Source organism: Maylandia zebra, linkage group LG10 (assembly GCF_041146795.1).
Source record: "Maylandia zebra isolate NMK-2024a linkage group LG10, Mzebra_GT3a, whole genome shotgun sequence".
NCBI classification, from domain to species: domain Eukaryota; kingdom Metazoa; phylum Chordata; class Actinopteri; order Cichliformes; family Cichlidae; genus Maylandia; species Maylandia zebra.
The window spans coordinates 22,390,575-22,400,420 of NC_135176.1; the positions used below are offsets into that span (position 1 = coordinate 22,390,575).

The 9,846-nt window shown below is 38.5% G+C and overlaps 1 protein-coding gene across 1 annotated transcript in view; it reads right to left on the reverse strand.

Annotated features, from left to right (window-relative positions):
• The window catches only part of gabra6b (gamma-aminobutyric acid type A receptor subunit alpha6b), a 28,950-nt gene extending 25,685 nt beyond the window's left edge, over window positions 1–3,265 (reverse strand). Inside the window, exons 1-4 of the mRNA XM_004550383.5 lie at window positions 2,856–3,265; window positions 2,580–2,704; window positions 2,125–2,192; window positions 845–1,065 (exon numbers count right to left, since the gene is read on the reverse strand). Coding sequence (XP_004550440.1) covers window positions 845–1,065; window positions 2,125–2,192; window positions 2,580–2,704; window positions 2,856–2,941 — 500 coding nt within the window. The 5' untranslated portion in view covers window positions 2,942–3,265. The remainder of the gene's footprint in view (window positions 1–844; window positions 1,066–2,124; window positions 2,193–2,579; window positions 2,705–2,855) is intronic.
• Window positions 3,266–9,846: the final 6,581 nt, after the last annotated feature.

Here is a 9,846-nt window from a genome sequence, read left to right on the forward strand (position 1 = left end):
AGAGTGACAGTTTATACAAGAACTCACAGCTAATAAGCAGCTCAGAGCTTTGAGGAAATTTCTCAGGCTCACAGACGAAGGGGGGGAAACTGATCCCAAATGAAATGATTCAAGTTAAACTACTTTAAAAACAAAAACAAAAAAAAACAACTTTAAGATGAAGTAATTCAGAAAAAGTTTAGATCTTTTACCCAAAGCTAACACAAGGACAAAATTCAAGCTGAGACTGTAGAAACTGCATCATTATACTCACAAAACTACAGTTAGCTTATCTGTTATTTAAACATCTATTGCCTTCGAATGTATTTTCTTTTCAGCCAGTGAACCAATAAATGTAGCACTACTTCATATATGTAAAAAAAACAAAAAAACAATAAAAAAACAAACAAGTTGGTTTGTGTCTGCCATCTTGTCTATAGCCCCCCACCCCACCCTCATAAAATCTGTAATGTAGACAAAGGTGGCATCCCTTTATTGTAATATAGTTTACAAATTTTCTTAGATAAAGCCTTTTTATTTACTTTTAAATGTTTTAGAGTTCATCCACTTAGATAATCTAATTAAAAACAAAAAAATCTGTTTTTGTGCCATTATTGACTCTAGGGGCTTTTTTTTTTCATTCTGCATATCTCCTTTTGGAACAAAGCTGGAGTCATGTTTGTTTGAATCACTTTCCAGGGCTGTTTTCAGTATCAGATGGCACATATCTTGTTTTTGGAATGGCACGCTGTTTCTTTTCATGTCTGTGCATATTCTTGGATGCCTGTTCATCTAATTTGTTTTCCAGGTCTGTGCTCTATTCCGGTCTTGGCTAGGTTTGAATCTCACTGTCCAGCACTGTTACCTCATGGTGTAGAGGATAGTTCCGTTCTGCATGATGCGGAACAGCTTGTTGGGGGTAGTCATGTTGTGAGAGATCGACCTCTTGCCATTGCGGAAAAATGTGTCCGGTGTCCAGATCTTGCTGACCATCAAGTTGTTGAGCCGCAGGATCTCAATGGGGCCCTCAAATTTTAGTCGTTCGTCAATCCACGTCTGACGAAAGAACACATCCATGGTGTATTCCTGGATGGAGGTGAGAGCGTGGGTTACGAATGTATTTACTACTACTATGACCACTCCTACTGCTGGTGCTGCATCTACTATCTCCTGCCATTATTATCTGCTTCCCCCGGAGATAATGGCAGATGGGTTTGTGAGCCATGGTTTCGAAGGAACCTGCTGGATAGAGTATTGGCAATGTGATGAATTGTTTTCTCTTTCTCAGTCTCTTTTTCTTTCTGGAGGATTATGTTATTAATGCCAATACTGCCAAAACTAAAACCTTGTTTATGATGAAAACCCTCAAGACATAGCATATTGTACACTTTGGTCACCTTTACACACACACACACACACACACACACACACACACACACACACACACACACACATATATATATATATATATATATATATATAGTTTTTCTTCAATTGTTGCAAATTTTACTTTTCTGTTTTCCATGTTTCATTCCCTACCAGCTCTGAAAGTTAAGTGAATTGATTGAGTAATTCATTATTAATACACAGTTAAAATAGACACAGTTTATTTCATCTGTAGAGTCAGCAGTAAGTCAGTATTATGAGTCTATCCAGCCTTTAGATCACATGGATGGCCTTGCTTCCCTTAAAAGCTTTACATACCCCTCTATAGAACTGCCCCTAGCATATCGCATGGCAGTTCTAGTAGGCTTTAGAGGCTGTGAAGCAGTATCTAAAGCTTAAGACCAAAGATAGTAGAGTACAACAGACATACATCACTCAGCCTATCCCGTGGCAGAAGTAGCCCGCCTATTCCATCCTAACACAGCCACATCGCTATGGCGGAGGGTGGGGGGGGTGGGGGGGATTGTCAACCAGATTAAAATCCTAAGCTGCACTAATGACATCCTGCCCAAATGTTGGAATAATGAATGCTGGGAGTAACATGAGTTGAGGTTGAAAGACCATATACATTGCAGTGAAATCTTGTTTTCACATGTACTTTGTTTACAATCAACCAAACACATGTATGTGAATAACATCCACACATTTTTCCTTGTGTATCCTGTATCAGTACTTCAGTGGTCGGCATAGTTGACATACCATCTCAACATCTGAAACAGGTCCAAAGCTGGTGACAAAGATGTCAGTTTTGACCTCTGTAACTGGACCTACAGCAGAAAGATAAGTGGTTGCTTTGATGCAGACAAAAATTTTGGACTAGCTTATTTGTTAATTTCTTAAAATATAAAGAGGTTAAGGAATAAAGTTATATGTATAAAATGTGCCATTTACAGACTTAAAATAACCACATCAGATAAAATGAACACACAACAAAACAGCATGCTTTAGATATGATAATTTTATGAAAAGTTTCTAATAGCAAACTTGTGATTTTATTATAATGTAAGAGGGGAAAGACGGCTAAGAGATAACGTAAACTAGATGAGATACACACAACTAGTTGAGTAAAACTTTATCCTTTAAGGAAGGATATGGATCTAATCATCATGAAGCAATATTATACAAAATACAGTATAATACGTCCATTAGCATACCTCCAAATCCAGGTCGCAGTCTGTTGTCATAGCCATCCAGTAATCTATCCAATATACGCGTGATGTTATCCAAATATATACTGGTCTCACTGTGCTGATTTCCCCAAACACTGCTAGCACTGTAACTAAAGTACATATGCACTGCTCAAAGCTCATTTCAACAGATAGAAAATCAGTTGAATATACTGAGTTTCTCAAAGGCACAAGCATCCACAGTCTGTGATTAAGATGCGTAAAAGTCCGAGAACATGCAGAGAAAAGAGTTGCCATACTCACCAAGACAAAAATAAGCAAGTTACAAGGAAAGCCATGCCTCGACACCTGACAACTAGAAATCCCAGGTCAACTTTTAAAATCAGCATATTCCATCATTTTCAAAGCTTGATAAAATGCGAGTCCGCTCTTGCTTTACTTGTAAACCGTGAGAGGATACCGCGCCAGTCCAGCACGACTTGACTTTCCCTCTAGTGCGGTTGCGCCCGCCTCAGCCTGAATCGCTCAGCTGGAAAAACCTGAAGAGTTTTTAAGAGAGTGAAGAGGAAGAACGACGCGAGCTTTAACGTTAACGGGACAAAGCAGTTTGCAGGGAATACATCGGTCTCGACGGCAACTTTGCTTTAGATCGGTTTGAAGGTTAAATAACGAAGAATGTCGTCCTTTATTTATTTATTTATTTGTGTTTTTAAAGACGATGGAAAAGAAAAGCGCGAAGAGAGATACAGAAGGGGAGGAGGGAGAAGTAGAGAAAGAGAGCTTGCACAAATACAATACTGTTATATCAATGGACAGTATAGCAAGGGACCTTTTTGAGTACAGATTGATTTCAAATTCATTTTTCTGTCTCTCTCTGTGTGTGTGTGTGTGTGTGTGTGTGTGTGTGTGTGTGTGTGTGTGTGTGTGTGTGTGTGTGTGTGTGTGTGTGTGTGTGTGTGTGTGTGTAATCGCGGGACTTTGTTCATGCAAAACCCGAAAACTGCAAGTAGAGCGAAAGCATGATTCATATAGTAGTTAGGTGGTTGAGTGGAGTGGGCGGTAGGTACATTTAGTGCACCTTCAAACTCCACAGACCCAGAACAAGGGGGGGAAACACCATACTGTAAAAGTCAGAACTGAGTTCACATGAATTTATTTCTGTTGCAAAAGCGCAGTTCAAGAAATTGCACCCTGCTAAGTGAGTTTCCACTAGCACATTTTGTGCAAGGTGTATGGAAGAAAGAAAAATATCGGAAAAGTAAACCCTGCAAATGAAGTGCAAAAGCAAAATTTATCACTCTATTTATTTATTTATTATTCATCTAGGTTTGTGCAAAAAAAGTCAAAGACAGTATTGTGTGGGAGGAATAGTTACTGTACCACCACTATGTGGAAAAAATGCTAATTATAACTCATATGCAATAATCATAAACTGATTTTTTCTCTTGAAAACAGAACAACTTTAAGAGAAAAAAAAAGTGAAAGCCAATATTCACTGACGAATGCCAGCAAGCCTCTGTAAGGTTATATGCTCAGTGATCAATGAACTACAATACTTTCTTCCAGTGCACCATTACTTTTTCATTAGAGGTATCATATCATAAGTGATATCATAGTGATTCCATCAATAATTCATATGAGGGATACAAATATAGGAAATTCTTCTAAAGGCATTAAATTGTGAAGACTGATTATGCAACTGTGGTCTCTTTGTACTCAAAGCTGAAGTTATATAATGATCTCAAAATATTGTTTAAATCATATGGAAACGATCACTTTCAGTTCAAGCATATTCAGATTTGATTCTTTTAAAAGAAAACTGGATATTGCTGTAATTTGTCTGATAAATTGAAGTTATTCTCTTGGTTTTCTCTTTAAAATGGTAAATGGCCTGTATTTATATAGCGCTTTACTAGTCCCTAAGGACCCCAAAGCGCTTTACATATCCAGTCATCCACCCATTCACACACACATTCACACAGTGGTTATGGCAAGCTACATTGTAGCCACAGCCACCCTGGGGCGCACTGACAGAGGCAAGGCTGCCGGACACTGGCGCCACCGGGCCCTCTGACCACCACCAGTAGGCAACGGGTGAAGTGTCTTGCCCAAGGACACAACGACCGAGACTGTCCAAGCTGGGGCTCGAACTGGCAACCTTCCGATTACAAGGCGAACTCCCAACTCTTGAGCCACGATCGCCCAATCTTGTATTGTTAGACATATCATCAAAGTAAAAATCGAAAGTTTAAGAAAGAGTTTGGTGAACATTTATAATTCTTTAAAGAAATATCCTGTATTCTGCATTATTAGAAGAACATGGAGGGCATAATTTCACTTTGCATACTGGATGATAAAACTAAGATTTGATATTTCAAAATAGAACACAGCATTTGTTAGAGGTATGGGAGCAGAAGCTTTAACACTACTTTATACAACACGAGTATTGTGGTGAGAGCAGTGGCCATCCTAGAAGTGGTGGGTACAATTGCAACAGTGGCAATAGTAGGAAATACAGACCAGGCATATACTGAGGTAGTACTGTATTAGAAGCAATTGCAGTGGCAGTTTCAGTTTCTCTGTTGACTTGCTGGTACATAATGTTATCTGACCCTAATGCCGCGATCAACTTGATCTTTTAAAGCATGAGGTCAACTCATCTGACCAACCACAGTGCACTGACCATGAAAGGCTTCTGACCTGATTTGCATTGCTGGCACTAGCTGAGATTTTGGATGAGCCACAGCAAAAGCGAACACATTCTATTCCTCCCTGCTGTGAATGTGCTAAACATGCTTTGTAAAGCTTCTGATATCTCAGAAAAGCAGTCACAAGTGTACGCACATAAATACTTGTGATGCAGACAAGGGCCATCACTATTTAAGCCACCTCTGCAATTTGGTTGCTTTAAGTAGTACTGGACGCACCACACATTTAGTAGATCACTGTTTTTTTAAGCATGCCACCACTTATAAGAATATTTAACATTTACAAAAATTAGCACTTCTGAAAAGAGAAGGATCTGAAGCTACATGATGTTGTTTGTGTGGGAGAAGATTGGCTTGACCCAAATCAGAGACTGACATACACTTTTGAATATATCTGTAACTTGTCTGCCTGTTTGCTCACCTAATTTCCTTCCATCATAGCATTTTTTTCCTAGACAGACAAGTTGCTGCCTGGATAATTACCTGACTGGATAGCTGATTGATAGAACGATGCGCTTGCTAGTTCGACGTTTTGCCTAAATAGCATAATGACTGACTTATAGACAGATATTAAAATGCTGACTGGATCATTGCCTGCCTGGAGACTACATCTAGAAGTGCACTCTGTCAGTCCTCCAACCAAACATTCACAATCAGTGGTGCAGCGAGTAGAGAAACAGATGGTTAGGCTGGCTAAATTGGGAGCCGTCTAAATCCATATTGTTATATGAACAGCCAGCAGAGATAAAATTCAGCTATGGCAACTCCTTACATCAGTTTTATTGATTGTCCTGGCATGGTGATCGTGATCTTACATGTTAGTCGCAATTCTGTCTTCCCAATTTATAATTTCTTTGTAACCGGTCACTACATTCTAAAGCCCATGTCAAGAGAACAATTGCAATTAATGAGAGGTCATTATATCTAACAGAGCATATTTCCATAAAATATAATCACTAAACCATTCATTAGTCTTAAGTTCTGAACTGAGATGAAAAAGGCACAGTGATTCTGATGGATTGCAATTAGGTATGCTTCGTTCCATGAGAACAATACACCTCGTATGCCAGGATGAATAGCAATTCAATTATGTCAATTTAGGAAGTACAATTACTTCGGGAAGATAACGGGACATACTTGAAAATCCAATGTGTTTTGATGAAGGAGGAAAAAGCCTTCAGAAGGAGTTTGTTAATTAGTTCATTATTCAACAAAACAGGATTTAATTAAACATGTCATGATATGCACTCTGTACTTGAACACATATAGCAGCCTCTCAAGGAGCAAGATGCAGAGCTAGGAGATTATTGCAAGAAACTTTTCACAACTTGCTGACCTTTTTGAGGGAGGAGGAACTTTCAGATGGTAGAACTGGAGTGTGTATGTGTGTGTTAAGCTGTATGTTCAATAAAATTCTTTTTAAAGAGACTGAAATTGGTGTGAGGAAGCACGCTACACTGTAGATAAACAGAAAGAAAAACAGATGAGAGAAGATTTGAAGATATCCGCTCTTGTGCATCTGTCCTTCAGCACCATGGACAGCTCTGACAGGCGACTTGGTTCTATTTTGCCAAAGAAAAATACAATAAGAATTCAAAGTCACTGCTGACAAACTTGCACACCATACTCCACAGTCCCTCTTACGGTGCCTGTGATTAGTCAAAAAAAAAAGTGCATTGTCTAAACTCGTTTCTGGCCGCATCACAGTGCTTCTATAAATAAATGATTTTTCCCACGTGAGATGGACCCACTGTACTTCATGTGCCTCACAATGCAGTATCTATGGTAACCACTTACAGTAGAAGAAACTCAGCATGTGTGGTGTAATGTGGATGCGTGTTTGGAGATGGCATGAACTAAATGTGCTCAAGAACAGTGAACAATTTTAGGTCAGTGCTTCTAAAAGTAATTTTTGGATGACTTTAGGGTTAACGTCAGGATCAAGTTTTATTAAGTGACTGATATGTTTCAGTACGTGGTGGTATAAAGGAGTTGGAATTTGTATTTCAAAGTGCTATTTAGAGTTTAGTATTAGGTTGTTGTAGGGGGACTAGTGGTAGAGGTTATAAAATCATTTTGTGTATCTGAATTTTGTTTTTCCGCTCGTCTGTAGGTTAATGGCTAGAAATATACAGTTAGTGCTTGCGAGTGTTCCTCCATCAATAATGCCGTTGCATAACACCTACATTAAATTCAGTCTTTGAAATCTTTGGGACTTGGCCTGGTTTTATCTTTTTTTTCCCGTCAGCCCCCGTAGTCACACATCCATAACAGCGCACACAAAGCAGTAGTTCTTTAAAATCGCTGTTCCTTACACATGATGTGCTGCACCAGTTCCTGTGGTTTTCAACATTAGGAAGAAATTTCCATTGCAGTTTCCATGGAGACCAAACCATATCATAGTACGATAAAATGTTGATTTGGAGAAAACAGTTGTCCTCGCTGCCTCAGTTGACCTCTTGCCTGACTACAGCCAAAAGCTTCACAATGAACTGTGCTGGATAGCTGCCAACGTCCTGCTGTAAGGAGAGTGGAAATAAAAGTGGTGCAACAAAACAGAAAGCCACAGAATACATAATAGGAAATAATAATATTTATATGTATGATGTGAAAGTTAAATGTTTTGCTCTGCAGATGCTGGTTTAATTATGAAACAGAAATTATTTGATTGCTGACATTCTGGAATCTTGTCATGCGTATGGTATTCCTTATTTTCCATATGCAAGAATAAAGAGTTGATATTCAGTCTCCATGGGAAGAAAAAAAGTCAATGTCAAGTTAAAGTCAGTGTGCTTGCAGAGGCAGTGCCTTCATAAATCTGCGACCTGAGTTGATTAAACTTGATTGAATCAAATTATTTGAAGAAAAGACGCAGAAAAAATAAAAAAAATTTCAAATGGCATTTTGATTATATATTGACAATCTTTCTCATACTTTTTATCACTGGTCTGCTTGTTAAGTTTGTCCTTGAAATTGAAAAAAAAATGAGTCCAACTTTATATATATATATATATATATATATAAATATATATACATATATATATACATATACATATATTAAAAAGATTTGTGATTAGATTTGGTTTTGTGCTGTCAACATATAATTTGCTATACAAAAGTAAGGCTCCCTTAATTTTGTAGCTGAGATCACATGTTAAAAAAAAAAGTGCCCCTTTAAAGTGCATCAAGTATAAGCCTCACTGTGTAACTGTAGCTCTTGATCTTTGAAATCCACAGGTGGCATGGTGGAACGGCGACACAAGAAGCCAACTACATCGCTGTCATCCTGTGTCGCAGTCTAAATCATCGCTTTTGATGCCAAGACACCAAACGTGAGGTTTCTGGCAGAGGCCTCCAAATAATCCTCCCACCCTTCCCTCCTTCCATCACTCCCTTCATCTTTCCACCCATCCAACTGTGGCTAAAGCTGACACTCACCCTGGACTCCTGTCTGCAGTTCTGGCAGCAATGACCGATGTCTGTTGGGGCCAGAGTGAAATACTGAGACAGAAATGAAGAGAAAGAAAATGTGGAGGTGAAAATGGAGTTGGCCAACTATCTGCTGTTTTGGTGTTAGCTGGGCAGGTAAGGACACCATAACCTTGAAAAGCTAGCAGGTGGTGCTTCCTCTGGTAGTGAAGCTAGTTAAGGCAAGCTAATGAAGCATAAAACTTGGGTTATGGACTTCTTTTATTTATTTATTTTTTTCAATCTACATGGTAAAGGTCGATACCGCCATCCTCACAATTTGTTTGGTGTAAGCGCATTGTCAGTATTAACCCTGTTCAGGACACATTCACGGACAGCTCAAAGCAGTGCTGATGGGTAGTTTTTAACTGTAATGGATGGAGTGCAGCCAATATAGGATTTTGAATCTATTAGATCTGGTGAAACATTCATGAACTTAAATGTTGGTGAAGTGCAAGAGAGGACCGTCATATTTTTATGTATTCATTATTCAGAGGACCGATAAGTGTGTTTCTATTTAATTCATTCCTGATGCAAAATCCTCAATATGCCATTTAAAGAATATGCAATTTAAAGAAATTAAAAAATGTGTTGTACATTAGAGCATGACTTGTTTCTTTTCTTTTTCTTTAGTCTTCAAATCATGGGATCCTAAATGAAGGAAGTCAAAAAGCTTTGATCAGATATATGTATTAAAAGACACTCATCACTCTAGTCTATCCACTATCCTTCCTTCGCACAAGTCCAAATGATCTCAGTCTTGTCTCTCTTAACTTCGTCTCTAAACCACTCAACCTCTATAGCCCTCCTTCTGGTCAGTCCCACTGAAAATCAGCGCATCTTTAATTTTGCTGCTTGCTTTCCTTCTGTCACCAGTCACCGCTGACAGTCGTCTCCATCTACTTCACCCTGCCGGTACTCTCTCCTTCACCTTTCTTGTGCACTGTCCATTGCTTTGAATGGATGCAATAATGTGCTTTATATTACACAAGCTACTTACATCAATAGCATGACTGATGATTAGTAAACAAAACATTTTTCTAACTTGGAAGTAACCATTTACAAAAGTTTGATTACACATTAATTGACCCTTTATTATTATTATTGATTGTTTTAAA